This window comes from Tachypleus tridentatus, chromosome 8 (genome assembly GCF_004210375.1).
Source record: "Tachypleus tridentatus isolate NWPU-2018 chromosome 8, ASM421037v1, whole genome shotgun sequence".
NCBI classification, from domain to species: domain Eukaryota; kingdom Metazoa; phylum Arthropoda; class Merostomata; order Xiphosura; family Limulidae; genus Tachypleus; species Tachypleus tridentatus.
The window spans coordinates 28,196,227-28,220,398 of record NC_134832.1 but is presented as its reverse complement, the minus strand read 5'-3'; the positions used below and the strand labels follow the sequence as shown (position 1 = coordinate 28,220,398).

The 24,172-nt window shown below is 31.2% G+C and overlaps 1 protein-coding gene across 4 annotated transcripts in view; it reads left to right on the top strand.

Moving 5' to 3' along the window:
* The window catches only part of Fancd2, a 152,592-nt gene that overhangs the window by 86,878 nt on the left and 41,542 nt on the right, over positions 1 to 24,172 (top strand). For all 4 annotated transcript variants that reach the window (XR_013011959.1, XM_076447882.1, XM_076447881.1 and 1 more), the window contains 9 exons: positions 573 to 622; positions 3,675 to 3,734; positions 4,860 to 5,049; positions 5,362 to 5,432; positions 9,116 to 9,262; positions 14,729 to 14,945; positions 16,567 to 16,675; positions 17,188 to 17,317; positions 23,636 to 23,762. Coding sequence is in view for 3 of the 4 variants with exons in the window: in XM_076447882.1 (XP_076303997.1) it covers positions 573 to 622; positions 3,675 to 3,734; positions 4,860 to 5,049; positions 5,362 to 5,432; positions 9,116 to 9,262; positions 14,729 to 14,945; positions 16,567 to 16,675; positions 17,188 to 17,317; positions 23,636 to 23,762 (1,101 nt within the window). In the remaining variant the exon portion in view is untranslated. The remainder of the gene's footprint in view (positions 1 to 572; positions 623 to 3,674; positions 3,735 to 4,859; positions 5,050 to 5,361; positions 5,433 to 9,115; positions 9,263 to 14,728; positions 14,946 to 16,566; positions 16,676 to 17,187; positions 17,318 to 23,635; positions 23,763 to 24,172) is intronic.

Genomic DNA, 24,172 nt, shown 5'->3' with positions numbered 1-24,172 from the left:
TGCAAATAAAGAGACAATATAAAGAAAACAATGTAATATAATGTGTCATTTGATAGATTAAAACCTTGGCTTTCTAATGGTTACTAATAGTGTAGTATAAAACATTAGAGTGGATGTGGCAAGTGAGCCTGATTTGCTAATTTATGTCTTCATAAACAAATAAGATTGAAGGCTATAAAAATTGTTGTTTGACTTAATAATATCTATATTATAATGAGTAACTTAAGTTTTGTACTTCTGAGAAGGGTAGTTAATAAATGAGAGAAGGGAGAACAAATGCTTCACTTTTCACACTAAAAGAGATTGAGAATTTTTAAAAATATTTATTTATGAAATTAAAACTTAAAACTTATATAATATTGAATTTTTATTTAGAAACTATGTTTTATTACTAAGTTTATTTGTGTACAATAATGATAAAGTAATTTAATTGCATTTTGAATATAACTAAAAAGTTGTGATGTGCATTTTGATCTACCCTTAATTAGAGTGTTAAAATGTTAAGAATTCAAGCATTTGTAGTTTGTTTTTTGTATGACTTTTTCAAAGTAATACAGTAATTGTTTTTACAGGATGATACTTCTATTGTGATAAGAAAACAACTTACCAACACAAACCCAAAGTACGTACATTAAATTGTTTCTTTTACTCAGTCATCACTTTTTGCATAGTATTATGTCTTTTTAGTTTAAATTGAGAATGGTAAAACTAAACGAAAGAAAAGTTGTGTAGGCCTGTCTGTTATGTAAAGCAGAGAAGTTTACAGGCATTACAAGTTGTTATAAAAAAAAAAAAATTGGCACAACCTAGTTTAAGGAAATTTGGTAGAGGATTAGCCATAGACAATGTTTAAGTGATAATTAATTGAACAAATTGTTTAAGTTTGCAACTATTTCAATTGTACTGCCTTAATGCCACAAAAAAGGATTTGTCTAAGCAAGAACATCTGTAGCAACAAGATATGTGAATCTGATGTCAAATAAAAGTGATATTTAATGTTGCATATACTAAAGAACACTTTTACTCTAGAGTCTAGATAAACAGTTTTGGTCACCATGGCTCAAAATAAGGTCACAGGCTATTCATGCTCATTTATACTATTACTTTTTAAGCCTGTTATTGCTTTATACTTTGCTAACACTACAAATTAAGGTGTTTTTTGTTGTTTTTTTTAAAGTGTGTAGACTGGTACATGATAGTTTATACCATAAAGAAATAAAAAAGATGGAGAAATTTAATCATGTTTTTTTCTTACTTTTTCACCTCTTATGGTTTGCTGTGTTCTTAAGAAACATATTTTAATTAGTATCTAGCTACAACATTATGATGCAAAGGGAATAAAAAATTGTGTAAAGTATTTTTACAGTTTTTAAGCTAAGTTATAAATTCTATTATTTTATAAATTGTAAGTACAAATTTTATTGTAGTATATTGTAAAAAGTTTTGGATAACTTATACAATTTTCTGGTGTTTGAAACATTCTTATGATTGACTAGAATATGACCAAAGCCTAAACTTGAAAAATGTTCTTTATTATTACATTTTATTATGCCATCAATGGCCAATAATAAAAACAAGTTTTTTTTCTGTGTAGTATATTTTTTTTTTATTTTAAACCTATATTTTTGATTAATGGTCCTCAGTACAGGCAGTAGCAGTGGTGGTGCCAAGATATTTTCGTTGGGGGGGCTGAGGTAAACTGGAGGGGCTTCCCAAAATGCCATCAATATGAAGTATAGATGGTAAATTATAATAATGTAAATACCAATGTACATTTCAGAAAGGTGTGCTATTTTGAACTGCGTTTTCAATGCAGTTTTCATTGGAAACTCATACTCTGATTAATAATTCATTATTACAAATAGGGCATGTTGTAAAACTGTGGGCAGCTAATGGGAGTGAGCGGGGGGGTGGGGTGTGGCATGCGGCTGGCATCTGGATCTCAATCGGGCTGAGCCGATCGTTAGCCATAAACAGAGCGTACACCATGGTCAGCGGTTTGGTGATCATGTGCTTAAGGCATTCGAGGCAGGAATCACGAGCTCGAACAAAGCAAACCCGCATAGTAGCACCAAAACAAAATGTTTAAATTGCAGTTGACCTTCACAGAAAGGCTGGTTTCTTCATAAGTTCACATTATTCATACAGGCCAAACTGTGATTGTGATATTGTTCTTTTTACCGTAAGTGTGACAAGCACCTGTTACAATAATGTAACTACTACATTACATTAAATTAGGCACTTCTAAATAGCCCAATGACAATTTCAAAATTCATTCTAGAATTGTTTAGAAATATTATTTGGTCAGTTAACATGTAAGGTTATTATCTAATCATAAGTATAACATTAATTGAATTGTAAGTCACAATTTTAAGTGTATGCCAAAATCATCAGTACAATTTTGGATGGCTGATACACATTGCAAAATGATCTCACAGAGGACACAACATCGGCTAAATGCTTCATAGTTTTGACCTATGCACAATACACTTATACATGCATGCTGTGTTTTACTTTTCAATAAAAGATAAATGAAATTAATGGGTAAATAACTGTGAAACTTTTGGTTTATCAAGTAAAATCCCTGATGATCTGTTGTAACTTGAAATTGACGTGGTTGTCTAATCTTCGTCAAAGCTCAAAACAGAATGGCATTACACAGGGAGCAGCAATAGGAGTGCATGAGTTTCAGTGCATTCAGTACGTTGCTATGGGACGCATGACACATACTTTTGTCTTAATGAAGACGTTGAGTTCTACAGATCTATGTCTCTTTGATGTTAATTGTTAAGCAACAACAACGATTGTGTTTTCCATATTTTATGAATATATGTAGGTATCAATATTGGGGGGCTGAGAGGGCTCAAGCCCCCCCGGAACCACTGAGCATTAGCATTTTAAAATTGAAGTCAATTTACCAAATAAAATGTGAGTGTAAATTGTTATGTGCATATACCTGGCAACTGCAATTGTCATAGAAAGGATGGGTAGTCTGAATGAGATAGTTTATTTGTAAATATGTGGTTTAAATGTCAACTTGTAACATTATCAAGTGTGGCTAGTGGTCTGGAGCATGCTAGACTATAGACTGAAGGGTTCAAGGTTCAAGATATGATACAACTGAACACACTCAAAACTTTCATTTGTGGAACTGTTATAAAACTGTTTGGCTCAAAGAGCCGAGAAAGTCTTTTGTGGTGGCAGAGTGCTGGCAGGTTTCTCTCCTGGGTATTAGTGTAAAACCAGGGATGATTATTTTTAGCCTCAAGGGATTTGTAACTTAGCTGTTTAACTCATAAATAACTAATTGTGATTTGAAATAAGGTTAGTTATTATCTGAAAATTTAAAATCACAGAAAAAAAAAGTTTGTTGAAAAATAACGTTAAATTTTTATAAGTTCGTTCTGTTGTCATTATTGATTAACCATGTATGGGAAGGAATAAAAGTTTATTTGTTTGTAAGAGTATTTTTGAAACATAAATGCAGTAATTTAGTTTCTTTACTGAACTTTTTATTATTTATTTAATTAACACATCCTTATGTTTTAGTAAAGTTAGTACTAAAATGAAAACTAAATGGTACTGCTGTTATTAAATTGTCTGATAAATACAAAACAGTTATTCTTTGAAAAGTTCATGATGGACTAAAGTTTTTAACCATTTGCTCTTTTTAGGTATCAGAGAATGGGGGTTATAGGAGCTCTGATGGTTTCTAAATCCATGGCAGCTGCTGTGTAAGTTTGAAATATATTGTATGCTGGATTTATTGTGTTTACAAATATATATCCCCATAACTACCTTTATTTCACAGTAATATTTAATATATAAAATGTTTATAATACAATGTATTGTGAAAATTAAGTGTATATAAGCTTAATATAAAATATAAAGCTCTTTAAAAATTCATATTTTAAAATAATTTTCTGATAGTATATAATTAGAACCCAAGTTAATGGTGATAGTCTTTTTGCCTTTAGCAGTTATAAATATGATTTTATACATACTAATATTAGTAAAGAATGACTTGAAGTCTTGAAAATTTAAGGAAGAATTAAAATAATGATATAATAAAATATGATAAAGGAAATAGCATGGTTATTCTTAGATTTGATTACAAGCTAAAGATTGAAAACTATATTTGTAAGCTGTGTTTTTAATATTTTAATTTAGATGTTTTGCTTCCTAGAGAAATTAAGTATTTATAACTTTTGATACATCATGAGTATCGTCACAAAATTGGGTAGACTTTTATAAACGATTATAAACTTTTTGCACACAAAAAAATCTAATTTTTTAATGAAATACAACCAAGTCTCCTTGAAAACTTGGACCGAAAGAATTTAGTAGCTTTTTCAAAGATTAAAATGGCTGAGAAAACCACTTTAGAGACATTCTAAGCTGTTCATTAGTTATTCACATGTCATATATTGAAGTAAGAATATATAAGGGACAGTTTCAAAAATTGGAAAGAGGTGAACAGGGCCACCATGTTTGATTCAGTAAGTAAACCATTATCTCAACAAAATAAAAAGATATGAGGTAATTATTTTACATTCTAGCTTATCAATTTTAGTAATTTGATTTCTTAATTTCTACAAAATTATAGACTTAATATTTTGACATCACAAACATCTTATTTTAAATAGTGCTACATTCGACATATTGTGTGACTAACTAAAATATATGTTTTGGTGTGTTCTTTTAATATTTACTTTTAAATTGAGAAATAATATCATGTATGTATATATACATATTAAAGTTTGAATTATAATCTAGTTTGATTCCAGAGTTATTGACATAAATTTATAAGGGTTAATAAGTTTTTCATTCTTGCTTAGCAGTTAAATATATTTCTTTAGCACCAGCATGCTGACTCATTCTGCATCAGTCTCAAGTCAAGAAGCCTCAACTACAGAAACACAACAAAAGATTGTCGAGTTGTTGGAAATGGTACGCAGTAGTACAGCAAGGACTCCTGAAGCTATTGTTTTATTTTATGATGAATTATCCAAGGTGATTTTAAAAGGAGAATTAGAAAGTAATGTGGAGGTGAGTGTTAGATCTATACTGTATATTTTAGTAAATAAATTAGATTTGTTTTGAAGTGTAGCTTGTTTGGCATGTAATTTAAATACAAATAATCTTTTTTGTCTAATAAATTGTTTGCTAATCATCAAATAAAGAAATGTTAGAATTTTCTTGTAACATGTTTATAAGTTTCTGTGGAACATACTTTTGAAAATTTCAACATTTTAAATCAAAATGTTCCTTATATGTATGCTTTCATATACTTCAAAACATTCATGCTCAAATGATTTAAAAGTAATTTATTACTTCTATTGACATTTAATTTCATTTTAGTCTTGGATCAATGAAACCATCATAAATGATTTTCAAGAAGATTTCATTGTAGACATTGAACCAGCTAGTAGGTATGTGTAGAAATTATATGTTGCATACATGTTTTATTAAATCATGTTTGTAGTTTTAATATAACAGTTATTGGGTAGTGAAAGACAGAACTAGTGTTAATATATTCGATGGAATTGGAATACGAAAGTAAGCATTGAGAATTGTTGCATATACTGGATGCATATTAAAATTTCTAAATGACAGTGCAGTATCAGAAGCATTTAATATCACTGCAGGCATGTGGCAAGTATCAACCTTTCACTCCTGCTGTACATCATATTTGTAAATGACATCTCATTCCCCAATTTAATACACGCATTCTAAATTTGTTGACATCATTGTAGTCTGGAGCACTTCAAGAAGTTCACTTATAGTAATGACCTGAATCCATAAATCACTGAATTTAATACTTAAATGGTGCATCAAATGGTGAGTGATACTAAATTCAACAGAAAACTCTCAAGAAAATCAAATCAAATTAGGATAATTATAATATATGAATATTTGAATAAATATATTCAAAACATACATGAATTGATTAGTAAATGGAACAACTATACCATTCTCATTGAAAGTAGGCACACAGGATGGAAAACTAAAACATCGTTAAACATATACAAAAGTTTTGTATGCCCATTAATAGAATATGGCTGCCATGTAACTTATAATGAGAAATAATCTCAAAAAACTACAGTTGCAATAAAAAAAAGCAATCAGATAAGCCCTAAGGCTTCCAAAATTTACACCCGTAAATTATATAGGTAAAATCAGCAACTTACCCACTTTAAAGAGTAGACTAACTTAGATGGTTTGCAAATACTATAAAAAACAGAAAGAAGAAACAAATTGACAGCTGTATCACATGAAGTCATAAGTGCTCCTGTTAAACAAGTCACCATACAATCTGCTTTCCAAACAAAAAAAAACAAATCAACCATATTTAAAGGATTTTGAAAATTGTGTCATGCTTTTAATATCCACCATGTTTTCTTTTCACTTACAGCCAGAACACAGGACAGATAGATCTTTTGGCATTTGTTTTGTGAAAATTGATTTTCTACAGGTACTTCAGGCCCCTTTCCCCACAACAATATTCATCAGGACTTTAGACCCATTGGTTCTAGTCCACCTTGAAAAGGGCCTTCAATTCAATTTGATTTGAAGTTCATTTCAAAATTGCCCCCAGTGGCACAGCAGTATGTCTGAAGACTCAAACCACTAGAAATCTGATTTCAATACCTGTGGTGGGCAAAGCACAGGCAGCCTGTTGTGTAACTTTGTTCTTAATTTCAAACAAACAAACATTTCAAAATTTAAAACAACAATTAAAAATAATTTCACAGTTTAATTAAAAAACAACAACCTAAAAATTAATATTTAATTAGGTTCATTGTTACAGTAATATATGATATGATTTAAGCTTGACATTTTGGACACGCACTTTGGTCATTTCTTTATCTCATCACTTCACGTCTGCATGCTATCAATCAACAGAAAGAAGGATCTTCAATGCCAAGGTCCTCATGCCTTTTCTCACCTTCTTCATGACTTAACAGCTTCCAATCAGTTTAACTAACCAAGATTCTGGCTCCTGTAGTTAATTAATTTTAAGTGCAAGGGTGAAGGGGAAAAATTGTTTCCAAACACTTCTTTTGGGAAGAGCAAGCAACTATTATGTTCTCTTCCACCATATAAAATTCCTGCCATGATTATTTTTTGTTAATCTAATTTTTGTGACATTATTATAACTGCAGTTTTTAACTATTTTAGAAAAGAAAAGGTACCACCATATATTTTAAAGAATTTGATTGGTCTGTAAAGTATAGGTCTGTTCTGAATAATAGGGTTGTGATAATTAAGCTAACATTGGTTGCTATCAAGTATCCCTTTCTTATCTGCTTTAGGTTGGTAGAATGTATATTGACAAAGAGTCATGATATTTGATAAAAAAAAATCGTAGGTGTGGAAAAACAAAGGTGTCAACAAAAAGGATTAAGTATGCGCAATGAATGAAATAAAAATTGGTGGCCAAACTGGTAGCCACACTTATATCATTGATTAGAATTTCACAGCAAATATTTATTCATTGGTCAGCTGGATCATATCATTTGTTCAACTTGAGGCATGATGCTGTATGCAGTCAAGATAACTAATGAATGGATATTTGCTGTAAAATTCTTATTAGTGCTATTGTGTAGACACCAGTCTGGTCACCATGTGTTATTTCATTCCAATAAGTTTCAAAGTTAATTATTTTTTGACTGTACCTTTTTCTTTTCACACCTAAGATGTTTTTGATGAAATTATTTTTCACATGTACTGGGGATATACGAAGGCTGTTAAAAAAATACGCAGACTGTTTGAATTGCTCGGCTCCAGTTGGTTCCAGGGGAATCTGCTTGGTGTCGCTAGGTTTGCACAGATCAGCTGATTACAATGCCATTTCCCGATTGCAGATATCTTTATTTGTGTATTAGGTACCAGGTTTTTTCGTTTGGCGGATTTCAGACTGAATGACCTGAAGGAGCAACGACTTGCTGTGAAATTTTGTGTTAAACTTGGAAAATCTGTGACTGAAACATTTGCTATGCTTAACATGGCTTACGGTGGTGTTGCTATGAAGCGTACTGCATGTTTCAAGTGGCATGAACGTTTTAAGGATGGTCGACAGTCCATTGAAGATGATGAGCGTCCTGGACGTCCTTCCACGTCAACAAAATCAACACCCTGGTGCAGGCAAATCGACGTCTGACTGTCAGGGAGCTTGCTGAAGAGTGTGGGATATCAGTTGGATCTTGTTACGAGATTTTGACTGAAAAATTGAAGATGAACTGCGTTGCTGTGAAATTCAGCCCTCAGAACTTGTGAGTTTTTGGCCAAGCACTCGATCACTGTTCTTCCCCACCCCCCCTACTCACCTGACCTTGCTCCTTGCGATTTTTCTTGTTTCCCAAACTCAAAAGATTCTTGAAAGGAAGAAGATTTGAGACGATTCCTGAGATTAAGGCAAATGCGACGAAGGAGCTGGAGGACATTACAAAAGAAGCATATCAGGACTGTTTCAACAAGTGGAAACACCATTGGGATAAGTGTGTGTGTTGGGGAGGAGAGTACTTTGAAGGGGTACTTCTAAATAAAGTACATTTTGTTTTATGACATCAGTCTGCGTATTTTTTGAACAGACCTCGTATTCACAGTTTTATGCTTCTACAGATACACTGTATGTTTAGTTTCACTTTATATTCAGGCAGATATATTTATAGTGTAAGTTTTTTCACAGACACAGTGTACTATGCATTTTTACTTTCAATCCAGGATTATCATATATTTGTAATATAGCATAAGTTTTTGCACAGATACACTATTCTGATTACTAGGATATGTGTTAGTTATATCTTTTTACTTTGACATAGGATATATTCCTAGTTCATTTTGAATTTTTGTACTGACAAATTGTATCTCAATTTCCACTACACATTTTACACTTTTCATTTAGTGGTTTAAGCCAAGTTTTATTTGTTGCTACTACACCTATGATGTTCTTTTGTTTTAGCTTAACAGGGGAAATGGTTTAACTTGTACACATTTCTTTATTTTTGTAAGTGTATAATAATTAGATCATTTTTTATTATTTGTAAAGTAGTAATTCTGCATGATGTTTAAGATAGTATTATCTTCAGTTTCTTAACACTATTTCATTTAGCTCAAACTTGATGGCTGTGGAGTTGAAACATGGATTAGATAATCTGTCTGGAGATGATGTTTGTATTGCTCTGAACCTCACTCCTTTGTTGCATAAAGAAGAAACTATGAAGATAGGAAGAGAGAGTTATTTTAGTTGCAAAGAAAGGTGTTCGTATTTACAATTATCGTACAAGGAACATTTGTTTTACTTGATGTGGCCAATTTTAAGACATTTTATAGAGATGCAAAAATAAACAAGTAACAGTTTTTTTAGTATTCTAAATCATAGGTTGACGTTCCATTTCAGAAAATCGTAAAAGCAGTGTTTTCAAAGAATAACATTTAATGGTAATTTTTGTGATTGAAGATACACAGGTAAAGTGGTAATTAAACCTAATTGTATCCAGATAATTGTTACTAGCTGAAGGTTTTCATCTTTTGTGATGTCTAATTGGTAATCATATATTTTGAACATTATAAACCTAATCTTCATTTACCAGAGACTGGGTTTAACTGTTCAGGATGACCAAATTTTTAATTGTGATTTCTAATTTATTTTTACATTTAATTGGTTGTAGTGTACTCTAAATATTAGAATTGCTTGTGTACAAAATTCATTAATGATAATTTGTCTCCATTCATTTTAAAAGAATGATTGGTAACACTATAAAATATCAATTTGGTATTTGTAAACAATTGGTTACACTATACAATGTCATCTTGGTGTTTGTAAACAGTAGAGGAATGATTGGTAACACCACACAGTATCATCTTGGTATTTGAAACTATGAAGGAATGATTGGTAAAACTGTACAATGTTATCTTAGTGTTTGTAAACAATAAAGAAATGATTAGTAACACACACAGTATCATCTTGGAATTTGAAACCATAAAGGAATGGTTGGTTACACTATACAGTATCATCTTGGTACTTGTAAACAAAGAAGAATGATTGGTTACACTATACAGTATCATCTTGGTACTTGTAAACAAAGAAGAATGATTGGTAACATCACACAGTATCACCTTGGTATGTGTAACAATAAGGGAATGATTATTAACACTAAAATATCAATTTGGTATTTATAAGCAATTGGTTACATGATACATTTTCATCTAGGTGTTTGTAAACAGTAGAGGAATGATTTGGTAACAACATACAGTATCATCTTGGTATTTGAAACTATAAAGGAATAATTGGTAACACAAGGCACTTCATCTCATTACTTGTAGAAAATCAATATCTTATAAAAAGAAGAAAATGTTCAGTTTAATTACAATTGAATCAGTTGTCATGAAAATAACTGACTAATTGAAATTAGTGGTTTTGGGTTTTGATTCACATTGCCACCAGTCTTGCTTGCCTTGACTTTCTAATGGCAAATTTTTTAAGGCAATCTGCTACTGTTGGTAATTTTGAACTATCTGGCAGCACCCACCAACAACTTTTCTCTCTTTGAATTACTGGCTAGAAGTCACCTACAGCTACCCCCCCCCTTTTTTTTTCTTTAATTTCATTTTAGTGCTTTTTTATATATCTTTGTATGAGGAACACTGTACTAATATGAATTTAATTAACAAGCAGCTTGTAAGAATATGCATTTTTACTCTCTTGGTACAGCACAGTGTCTGTAGAATGGTGAAAATAATTTCTTATAGTAAACAGTATTATTTTATATTTGAATTTTGTGAAAATGTTTTGTTTTCATCCATATTTTGTGTAACATGATAAGGTTTTACAAACTAATTCAGGAGTGTATTTTCTATGTTCTTCACAAACTTGTGTTGGCTTTAAGATCTTACTGCACTGTGGTTGATGTTTGATGCTTAATAAATAATTACATTTGTTCTTCAGCCAATAGCCTTCAGTCATGAAAAAGTTGATTGTTTCTTAAACTTCCTCTGATAAAACTGGATTGACAACTGGTTTTAAAAGTATATATAAACTTAAATAAACATTTGTACTATATTACTTTTGTGAATTTTTCAACATAACCATCAAACTGAAGTCAATAAACAAGTCAAAGCACATATATTTACCATACACACAGTAGAACATTAATATTGGAAATGCTCAGAAATGGTCAAGATATAAGTAATTAGTTTATAATCTAAATTGTACAAACAGCCAAATATATTAAAATTTATAAAGTGAGTGAATAAAAGTTCTATATTCCAAAACAGTTCTTCGACATAGGCTTTGCTTATCTAAGCATTGGCCTTGCATGTTCCAATCTTTTATACCCCACTTAAATGCCATTGGTAATATCTAATTTACAAATTTCTTTACTTTCATCAGTATGTTCTCTATTTTGGTACTGTACATAAGCATCTCACTTAAATAATCTAATTAATTTTTTTCAACAAAGTATTGGTCACATTTTTCTCTAAGGAAGTGTTATTCATTTTCATGATATGGATTTCAATTTTTGTGCTGCCTTGTGGATGTCAGTATAATTATAATTAAAAAAAACCAAAAATTAGATGTGATATTTTCAGGTTGAATTCCCATATTAGGGTTGTCAGCAAGGCTGGTAATCCAACCTTCCCTACTCCTTTATTATCTAGTGTCTCTCTGTTGTGGTGAGCAATCACTTTTGGTTGTGGCTGTCCATATTTTTATTTGCTGAGAGATGAAAACATTAATTTGTCCTGAGATATTTTCTTCTAGGGCTTCTGAATTTGCCATTTTTGTTGACCTTGGGGAGAATTTGGATTCTGCTTTCTGACACTTTTTGTTTTATTAAGTTGACTTCTCACAAGTCTGATTTTGATCTTATTGCTTTCCTTCAATTAATCATATGAATTTCTGAGATTTTTGGGCTTTTCTTTGTCCCCTTTTAGTTTACTCCTCCCTTGGTGGTGGTGGGCACTAATTACTATCTTCTTTTTCATGAATTCCAAGTTGAGTCTAGAATATTTAGTATTATTGCATAATGGATAGATAGACCTTGTACCCTCCTTTGTCTCTTTAGTTGCCAAGGTTTTCTACCTCCTGGTGAAAGTACATTTTTTGGCTGCTCACATGTTGATGTCATAAGTTGGAGTTGTTGGTATGTTTGTAGGACTCTTTCCCTTTCTTCCCCCTCTTAAGTCCTGTCCTTTCATTCTAATTCTATGACAATTTGAAAAGGGGATATATCCATCCTTGCAGTTCTTTTGCCATATGTCTCACCTACAGAATTGATTGTAATCTGAAAATTTGTTTTGGCCTGTCAGGCCTGGCTTTTGTGGTTATCACCTCAATTGTGTATTCATTGGGATCCCTTCAGATTCCCTTAATTTTCCTCATTTTCTTAGAGGTGAATTCTCAAATATCCATTTTACATATTTTATTATTTACAGGTGAGGTATTACATGTCATCAGATTTAGCACATTTTTCTTTTGCTCTCCATTTATCTATCCAGTAAGGAAGTTTTCACAGGCTGGTTTTCAGACTTATTTCCAAGGCTTTTCTTACATTTTTTACATGCTTTGGCAACTTTCTTCTGGGAGTTTTATTCTGCATCATAGCTATTTCTAACAACATCTTCTGGATTATAATAAGGTTGGGTATTTTTATCACAAACTTGCCTCTTTATTTTCAGGGTCCCTTACATCTTGCTTTCACTGGATCCCACATTATGGTGAGTGGTGACAAGACAGGTGTGCTTTCCTCATTTTAGTTTCACACTAGCAACCAGTTTGATTAATCTCACTACTGGTTGCAACAGGCTCTGTAGAAATGAAGTGTTCCATAAGACCATTTATGCACTTACCAGATGGTGTTATCACATTATCATGGACTATCTTAAGTAAAGCTAAAGGAGATTCTGTCTCTCCCTGCCCATCATCAGATTGAATAAATTGGGGTCAGTTTGCTTCTAAAAATCTAGGAAACTTGGTTTACATATTGCACTGTTTTTCAGGACTTCCCAATGCTCATTATTCCCCACCCAGACCCTACCAGTGGAGCTACAAAGTATTTACCACACCCAGTTTCCAGTCACTGGGGTGATGGACAGAGGCTTTTCCTCTAGAGTGTTACAGTGTTCCTCTACACTTGGAGAACAGCGTGAAGCTTTGAGGCCCTTCTATTTTGGTTCCTAGATGCTTTTCTCACATCTCAGTAAGAATGGCTCCAGCCTCTGTGGGAGCTTACTCATAATTCCAATTCAGACTTAACATTACACTATCCAGTTGGGGTGTGTGTGGCCCTTCTTTTTGATCAATGTTGGTTTCATATATTGTTCTTGGAAGGAGGTTCACAATCTTTTCATAATTCTGAACATGCAATGGTCCCATCCTTGAATCTTGATTGAGCACAGGTTCCATGTCTTCTCCATAATTCCAGTGGCAAGTGGAATACTCCTTCTCCACTTGGTTGGAGAGTGAGGGTGAATGTTCATAATTCCAGACCAAATGAATTCTATACTTTTGGTTGGGTGCTGCATACATAGTCCTATCATTCCAAGTGTGAGGTGTTGTCTTATGGACTTTTTTCAGGTGGAGGAGAAAGTTTGTCCACTTTGGTGTTTACTTTCTTGTTGTGAATCCAATGGTGTGAAACATGTCACTCTATGGCTATGGGTTAAGATCCAATGAAAAGTATGTATTCTACAAGACCCCCTTAATTTCAACCCTAGGTTGTGCAAACTTGGCTGTCTCATTGGGGCTGAGCTTTAATGATAATCACTCATGTACTATTCCACCTTTGATACAGGAAATAGGTTTTGGGTGAAAGGCATACTTGTTCTGGATGTAGTGTGATTCCTCCACTTGTGTACCACTTCTGTCTATGCAGATTTTTTATGTATGGATTATACTTGCATTGGCCCCTCCACCTTCTTAGTGTAGGATTCTACCTATGTTGTCAGCAAATGGTATGTTTTGAAAGTTAACATTTTTTCTAAACTGAAAAGGTATTTCCAATGATATCTCTACTGACACTGTTCTGCTCTGGTTCCCCAAAAAGAGCTGGTGCAATTTTCAAAACAAAACATTATTGCATTATCTAAGCAAGGTGCTTATATACAATACCAGGATAAAGGGTGCATTGATGAGGGTGGAGAAATTTGTAAATTAAATATTGCCAAGGGCATTTAAGTGGGGTATAAAAGACTGGAGAATGCGAGATCAAATTTTAGAAAGAAGACGTAGAAGAATAGCTATATTGTAAGAGGATGTAAATATTACTGGAAATACATTTTCAGTTTAAGAAAATGCTAACTTGTGCTATTAAAAACAAGAGTAGAATTAGGGTTATTCAGAATTCAGTATACTATAGGCTTAAAGAATTAGCACCCACGTTCCCAGTAAATCACTATTATAGCTCTGTAATTTAGTAACAATGCTGAATCCAATAATACTTTTTTCTGTTCTCACATTTCAGTTTCATGAAGTTAGGCTATTTCTTCTGTTTGCATGTTTATGAAACATTTACTATGTAAGAATGTGTGTGTTTGTAGAATATTTAATTTATTTCTCTCAATTGTAAATGTCATCTAGATATCGTTATTAGTTCAGTTTGCCAATATTATTTACTCAAACATAGGAAACAAATTCTAAGATTCTGAAACTAATACATTTCCATACATTTTTCTTTCAGTATTGTGTATTTACACATTGAACAGTTACGTTGTCTCTTTGTAGAGTGGTATCAACTATTACCTTGGCATCAAACTTTCGTCTCTTAAGAATTTGTGAACAGTCCCAGCATGGTGGTACACTTGAAGGAATTGATGCCTTACTAGGATGTCCTGTGTATTTACCTCAGTCTTCTGCAATAGCCAAATTTTCTAGTTTGTCTAAGGCTGAGAAAGAGCTCATTTGCACTTCGTACTTTCATTGTCTCAATTGGTTTCGTGAGGTAAAATATTTCTATTTCTAGTATGCTCGAAGCTATTTTAAAACATTTATTCATAGTTAAACCTTCACTTTAATATGTTTTTTAATGAAGTTCAGTTACATCTCTCTTTGATAGTTAGAAGATGAAAATAAATTAACCCTATTTGGATGGTTAGCATCTTTCAGATGTCAGTATGTATGTGCACATAAATTTCAAAATTTAAGTAAAGTAACAATCATAAGTGTATTTCAACAATTTTTGTTTTCAAAAATATTTTAGAATTGTTATTGTGTCATCTCAAGTTGAAATTTGTATAGAATAAAGTAGTTTTAGGTTTTTAAAGTACATTTAAGCTAATGTTGAAATCATGCAACATTTCTTGAAAGTTAATCAGAGAAAATGAAAATATTAATTTAGGACACTTTTATTATTTATTCATACTATAATGTTTTATCAAAATAAATTATCAGGATAACAGAGGTTAAGCTTATTCTGGAAATGATTTGCCTAACAAAAATACATGCATCTTCAGATTAATAGCATTATGATTTTTATGTGTATTGTTTTCACTTAGGTCATTGTGTATGTCTTTTTCTTGAATTCAGCAACAAAAATAACTTTGACAGTGACTTAGTTCTTGTTTCTTGTGCTTACAGTAAAAGTTAATTTTTTTAATAGTAGTTCTGTTAATTCTGTTAATTCACTTTACAAACACTTCTGATTCATTCAGCTAATTATTATTAAATTAGTAATGTTTGGATTCCAGTGGCATTGAAATGCTGAAAAGCTTGCACACTTCAACTTTTTATATTTTTATTATTTGCCTCAGTTGGAGATTCTGCACTGAAGATGTGGGAATCTGTGTATCATTAGGGATACATCTTTATACAGTGACTTTCCACATTACAGTTCAGAGTTTATACACAAATCCTTATCAGCCTCCTTTTCATATTTATCATTAGCAACTTTCATTGCAATATTTTGCAAAACTACAATTATTACCTTAAAATTCCAGTCAATACTGTATATTTGTGCCTGATTTGGCTATGCTTTTTTGCAATAAAACAGTTTTTGATACTTATTTCCAGGTAGAGCTGTGTGAGATGAGCTGAACATATTTGAATCTGATGATCAGCTCATTGCTACAATTGGTTTATTTTGGGTTTAAGTTGTTGTATAAGTAAGGCTTCTTTAATTTTGCGTTTGTTTATGTTTGTTTCTTTATTTAGTATTTGAGTGTTTTCTATGGTTATGTTGTGTTTATTTGACTTGCAGTGTTGAAAACGTAATCAATCTGGTTTCCATTTTCTACTTGTTTTTCAATATAGAAGTCGTTGGCAGTTATTACATTGTATTTTATAAATAATGATACCTATTATGATATTTCCTAATTTTTGCCAAATGTTGGTTATTTGTTTGCTGATGTCATTAACTGTTTATTAGAGTAAAAAAATACATGTTTTAATATTGTTTTTGGAAAATATACTTTGTACTTTTGAATTTTTTTATATCCTGTGAGAATTTTTTTTCTCTTTTGAATTTTTTATTGAAATTTTTTCTCTTGAAATTGAAAATTGATATTTCTCATTTTAATTTTTTATGTTGAATGCTCTTCTCATAATTACAAGTTTTATATTTTCAGATAGTGAATGGATTTGCTATGGTGGGAAGCACTGAAGTAAAAGAGAAGGTTGTTCTTCGTTTGAGAGACATCATTGAGATGCAGAAGGTATTGCAACAACTTTTAGGAGGTAAAGAAAAATATTTTGCCACTTCATGAAGTTATTTGAAATAATTATTTTGATGCACAATAAAAACATTTTAAAACTTATTATAATAATAAAACATTTTAATTTAAAGTAAAAAAAAAAGGTATGTTATTGGATGACATTCAGATAATAAGACAAACAGTTGTTACTTCTTTCTGTATAATTTTCTTCTGGAGAACATGTGACATATCTGGCATAAATAAATATTCTCTTTCTTCTCTAAGATATATCATATTTCAATACTATAAGAAACTTTTTAAAAGCAAGTTGATACAAAAGACATTTAGTGCATGGGAAATTAATTCATATAAAAAGCAAAGAGGAACAAACTAACTCCAAAACTTCATTAGTGAAAGCAAAGGAGAATATGTGCTATATCTTGTGCCAATTTCAATTTTAGTTTGTTCTTTGACAAATGCAATCAACTTGAACATTAATTCCTAAGTTAAGAATGTCAGTCAGTAAGAAAACTTATAACACTTTAATAATCTCAGAATTTCCAGCCTATGAACCTCCAATGATTAACTTTGACTATGACAACCTTGAGGTACAGATCCCGGTACATTTTGCAGGAGCACCCAATAAAACAGGAAGTAAAAGAGGCAAAAAACCTGCAGCAAAGAAGTAAGCCTGTATTCAGAACTTTTCCCACATAACATTTTATTGTTATTAATGTCAAAATTATTCATATTTTCTCTATATTCAGTGGCTTTTGAAAATAAAAGAAAAAAGTAGTCTAAGTAATTGTATATTAGCCATGTTAACTCTTTCAGTATGGGCTTGGTTCCTTGGACTGATCTCATAACCATTTTGTGCTCATTACAATTTTCATGTTATTACTTTTAAATTAATAAGTGCATCTTCATTAAATTTTCCACATTATTATATATTTTTTATTAATTTATAAAATTTGTTAAATAATCTTTTTTCCTGCCTTTTTTTCTTGTAGAATGTTGATTATCCAATATGCTAAGTAATTTTGATTTTAAGATTAAAAATATTTTTATACATCAGAAAATTTTCAAATTTTATTTGTAAAATCTTTATAACATTCAGATAATTATATATATATATATATATATGTGTGTGTGTGTGTGTGTGTGTACACATTAAATATAGTTATTATTTTATTATATTGACCTTTTAGTCATTGCTAGCTAATGTTACAGAAGTTAAAATGATGCAGCACATTTTATTGTATCCAAAGTATAAAACTGACCTTTAGTATTTGCAAAGTGGACTAGTATTTTGTAAAATGCAGTCACATTTCAGTTATAATGCATTATTTACATATAAATAATATATTATATATATTATAATTATTATTACTATTTACATATAAGTTCTTTAGGCCTGTCATGGCCAATTGCGTTAAGGCATTCAACTCGTAATCCAAGGGTCGAGGGTTTGAATCCTGCTTGCACTAAACATGCTTGCCCTTTCAGCCGTGGGGGCATTATAATGTTATGGTCAGTCCTACTGTTTGTTGGTAAAAGAGTAGCCCAAGAGTTAGCGGTGGGTGGTGATGACTAGCTGCCTAGTCTTACTTTGCTAAATTAGGGACGGCTAGCACAGATAGCCCTAAAGTAGCTTTGTGCAAAATTCAAAACAAATACAAAAAATACAAAACAAAATAAGTTCTTTATTTTTCTTAAAATAAATAAAGAAGTATAGTAAACAGTTATCTTTTTGAGTTACAAACTTTGTGCCCATTTGCTTCTTGTTTTTTGGATTTTATATATACATTTTGAAATAATCATAAATTACTAGAATTAGTACTATAAAATTACACTGTGCTTTTATTACACTTGGCAGGGGAGTCGCGAAGCCTTGTTAGAAGTAGCTTGGGATAACATTAATTTTATTTCATCAATTACATTTTCAAGTCGCGAGTGCTAAAAGGTTGGGAACCCCTGAACTAGACTGGTATGCAAAGGGAATATCATGTTAAGAGTAAAAATACTTTTTCTTCATCTCAAAAATCTCGCATTTATTTTATGTAATTTCTAAAATCTCCTAAATACATTCAGTTCTTTGTTTTCAGTAAAACATTATATTTGTTATTTTCTATACCATAACTTTATACAAGATTGGTCAATTTGGCCAACCTTGTAACCACAAAAAAAATCTAAATTCCCCTTTTTTCTTTCTAGAATGACTTTGTATTGAAACATGAAACTACTTTCTGTTATCCTAAATAGCTTTGAACTCTATTTTAATACTTTGCAGTTGCCCTTTGAACAACTAACTACTGCTATTCATTTCATTATAAGTGTTAAATCATTCAATAACTTGAAGCTCACATTATGTTGTTGAGTTACATTAATTATGAGTTACTTATGGTTGTGCCTTGTTAAACATTTTTATTATAATTATTTATTTTGCCTAATCTAAACTTAATTAACATAAAGAGATCCCTGGTTTTACTTTTGGGTTGCTTTTATAATAATAAATAAAAAAGAGATGAAAAACAAGAGGTAAAATACTTGTGTATGTCTTCCTTTTTTACTGTTAACTGTCAATGACACTTAACCCTATTTTTTATGGTAATGGAAGTAATGCACAGAATAATTTTTATTTAATTAAATAATGTACCAAAGAACAAGAAATTATAACATTCAAAAAGCAAACAATTTTTTGTAACCATGATTAATTTTCTGGCTTTCTAACTATACAACAAGAGCCATTACAAATTTGTCCAAGCTAGTCATTATCTTTCTCATGAGGATAGAGCTTGTACTAGCAAAGAAACTGACTTCTCTTTTTTCATGAAACACTGTAATGTAATACATCATTTGGTAAACGAATACCTTGGCTTTCTGTTGGTTATAGATAATAGAAAATTAAACATAAATGAGAACTACTAAGAAACAGATGGGTGTGTCAAAAGGGGTATGGTTTTCTGTGTGATAACTCTTATCTGGGAAGTGACAGTTTTATTGGGAGAAATTTACATTAAAGTTCATATTTATTGAACTGTCACATTTTTCATACTATGAGAAATTTAGGATTTTTAAAAATATTGCCTTATAAAATTAAGAACTTAAAACTTGTATATTATTAAAATATTGTTTGTTAACTACAGTTTTATACTACACTAATTGATATGATAGAAAAAATAATTTAGTTAAGTTTTGAAAATAATTTGCTAAAAAGACTGTGACAGTTAAACACGCCCTTTGCTAAAGGGTTAATCCAATCCCAACCATGTCAAGCCCAGGATTGGTGAATTGCACAAGCTTAGGATTTATAATGCATAGGAAAAAACAGTATCTCCATGTATTCAGTTGGTGTTCTATTGATGAAATCTTGTGCATCTTGGCTATATAATTCAGTTATAGGAGTCATTCATGAAATAAACTGTTTCCTGTTCATAAAGCAACTAGCATTAGCTCAGAAAGTCATATTCATTTAAAGATGAAATAGTGGTGGTGTTTTGTAATTGGGTGTAATTAAATACTTAATTAGACACTATAATTCTTTCAGTTATATATAGTGGAAGTAACTGATGCTGGTGGTAATGCTATACTTGTGTCTGTTGCACCATGACTGAAAGTGAATATGTTGCTACTGACATCTGAGGTTGCTGGTTAATGAATTTATGAACATTCAAGACTTATTGCATTGAAAGCAACACAGAAATTTGTTGGTTTAATGTATCACAGCATTTATGGAACCAAATAACTGATAAGATCAAACAGTGATTAAGCATAATATAGATACTGGGTAACATGTCTGATAAAGCAACCAGTTACCATACATATGCTAGTCAAAAACAACTGGGTGATGATTATATACAGAGCAATGAAGTGAATTTTGTTCACTGAACAAACACGTGTTTGGAAATGAAGTACTTCCCCTGGTAGACAGAATATATTTGTGACTACAATCCATGAAAAGTTCTGGAGTTAACCCCAGAGTATGTGAAATGGATGAGATTTACAATGGTTTACACATTTGCTTACCTGATAGCAGCTTTAAAAGACACCACATCAACAGACATTCTGTGATTTGATGGTGAAAGAATGTTTGTTTCAATGTAGGGACAGTAAGTGATTGTAATGTAGGGTTAGACTAACTTCAAATAACTTTAAAGTTCATGAAAAGGACATTCTTGTATACTGCATGACAATTATTACACAAATGTTAAATTTCTAGTTACAACAAAGATTCCTATTACTGTACCACTGAGATACTCATACCAGGAGTTATTAGGAATAAATATACGTCATATGGCTGGGCCACAGTAGAATCAAACACTCCAACATATTTTGAATTATTATTGGTGTGAAAACTTGTGAATCTGAAGAATAAAATGTCATCATCAGAGCCGTAAATAAAATTAACAATAAAATTTGAGTTAAGTATGAATAGACAGTACATCCACATTAAAGAATATCAAAAATTATTTTCTTTAACCTGTTGACTGCCAAGTATTTCAGCTGCTGCAATACAACTCTAATGCTTCTTCATTTTGTAACGTTTTTCGTGACGCCATTTTAGATGGAAAGTGAAACAATTTGTAAGTAGGCCAAATGTATGGTGCTGACATCTAGCGTTGAAGTTAGATATTATTGAGAACGAATTAACTCGTCCGTGGCACTTTGTTACCGATCGGCTTGGACGAGTTATCTCATCTATGGCACTGAACAGGTTAAAGCAAGGCATGGGAAATCTGGTATCAAATTCTCACATAATGATGGTTTAACATTTTGTTTGCAAGAGCTGTATAATCAAAGCTATGAAGGTCTAATAGTTGATCAGTATTAGAGGTTATTTGACTGACTTGCTCATGGAATATTAAGATATCTTCTCCATTGGACCTCAGTACTTAAATTGAACAAATGAAATACCTTAAAAGGTTGACACTGGAGATGAATTCCCAATGTGTCAGTTAGCTAGGTGACTTGTGTCATTTGATGAATGATGTTTATTCGGTACACCAAAATAACTTTTTTTTTTTCTTCAAATTTCATGCACAAATAATTTTAAATTAACTTCCATTGTCATACTTTTGTTACTACTTTACATTAATTGGTTGGATGTAGAGTTAAGCCCCTGAATTTTATGTTCTATAGAACAAACACAGCATGCAATAAACTGACATAAGGTATTCAAAAGTAAACATATTAGTAGACATAGGGAAATTAAAAAAACAATAGCAAGCTCAATTACTACATCTTTTAGGCCTTTATTTGAAAAACTGAAGATGCAGATTTAGTGACAAAATTTGGATTATTCTTTTACTGTTTCCAGTAATTTCTCACAGCTAACCAGAAGAGATGCAAATAAATACATTCAGTTTGTTTTTTTATTTGATATTATATTCCTACAGTTAAATACATCTGTTTTTAAACATTCAAAATTTTACTTAAATTATAATTACATGTTTCAGTTATGAAGAACTAAGATTTACTCATGTTGTATGGCATTAAAAAACATCATGATAACTTCTATTGACAGTATGACTTTCAGTCACTTGGTTTGTGCTCGTTTAATATTTGCTCAGAATGATTTTCTGCTTGTGAATGTTTTACTTCCAAAAATAAATTACAAAGCACAGTATATATATATATATGGAGTACTTACCCATAGGTATCTCATTAATGAAACTAGCATATTTTTATGTTATATCAAATTTTTGTGTTAAACTGAAACTAATATAACTTATAAATAGTTTCCTTAAGTGCAGCTCAATGTTTATTGTAATTTCATGCATTACATGCTTGGATTATTTCAAAACTGCTTGAAAGTTAAGGTGTGAACCTTCTTAAGTATGCAGAATTACTCTTTCACTGCCCCTCAATATTAGAGTAGTAAATCTGAAGGCTTATAATGCTAAAATCTGGGAATTGAAACCAGTGGTGAGCACAGCACAGGTAACAATCGTATGGCTTTGTGTTAAACAACAAACAAACAAACTCTCATTGTTTTCCTTAATTTTCTACAAAATAAACAGAAGAGATGCAAAAACAGGCTTCTAGTGTGCTTTATTCTTCACATTTAGTTTTACATCCAAACAACAAAACATGTTTAAAGTCTTTCAGATTAGAACTGCAGTTTTTGCTTTATCTTCCATTTTGTTAAATGATTGTGTTTGGTAATTTACAAAATAAAACGTTTATTTTTTAAGTATTTCACTCAGAAGAAAATTACAATTCTTTACATAAAATTTAAATAATCTGTTTAAAACATTGAATTGTAATTGCTATAGTTTGTAACAGCTGTACACAAAAACATATTATTTTCAACTTTAATTCTTGCATGTAGCTATCAAACTGGTGTCAGCTGTTTTCTACAATGGAATATTATATGTTGAGAAACGTTTTCATTGTACTAAAGAATGGTGTTGGTATAAGAGTCAAGCAGAATTCCTCATGTATATATATTAGATCTGGTAGGATAATAAAAAGCACTTTTTGTCCATGTTAAATCATTGGAAAAATAGCAAATGTACACTGGACTGTCAGTGTGTATCTAGAACTGCTGTTACATAAATTGGTGAACTAAATGCCATAAAGTGTAATGTTACACCTCTAAAGCAGCGACAGTTGTTAATCATGGGATGTAAAGTGGCTATGCTCATATACAATCATTTTATTTTCAGTAATTCATTTTCATGAATTAGGTTGGTATACATTGTATTTTCTTATGCATTATATCATTGACACTAATTAAATGTCTAAAGATGTGGAAAGCCAGGCCAGTTAGTGAATTTTATACATCCATTATGTTTTTACCAACAAATTGTGTAGCGTGAAGTGATTTTATAATGGTGTCTTTGTAATATTGCTGTGGAAGAGATTTTTACATACTGTATGAGGCAGTTCCAAATAATTATAAACCACAGGTAGGTTATTTGCTGTGGCAATTAAAAACAGATAGCTCAAATATTCTACTCATTTAACTACACAGATTATGCTGGTATTCATTAAATTTTAGAGCAAGGAAGAAAGGAAACCAGAAAAGTACAAGCAAACATACTCAAGATCAGATGTCTGAGATAACTACTCAAGTGAATACATCTCATCTTGATGTTTCTACAAATATTAGTATGAATAATACTCAGGTTAGTTTTCTCTTTTATATATCATTGTTGCTTTTTGTCTTACTGGTCAAATCTTATTTTGTATCTGTGTTTATCAGCATACAAGGTAAAGTAATATAATATTAATTAAAAACCTTCACGTATGTTGGAGTTTAAAATGCCACAGGACCATTATACTATTCTATTTTCTAACTAATGTTTTTTACATTGTTACTAATACACTTTATAATGAAAAAAGAAATAATTTGTATACTCTGAGGACTTTTGATGAAAAACATTTCTTGAACCTTTTTGTTCTCATTTTCAACTCTGAAACACTGTAACTAGCAACAATTCTAAGAACATGTGAGTGAAACCAAAGAAGGATATCTGCTCTATCCAGTTGTGATAAATGTTTCACCCAACACTAGGGCCAACATATTGGGCCATCT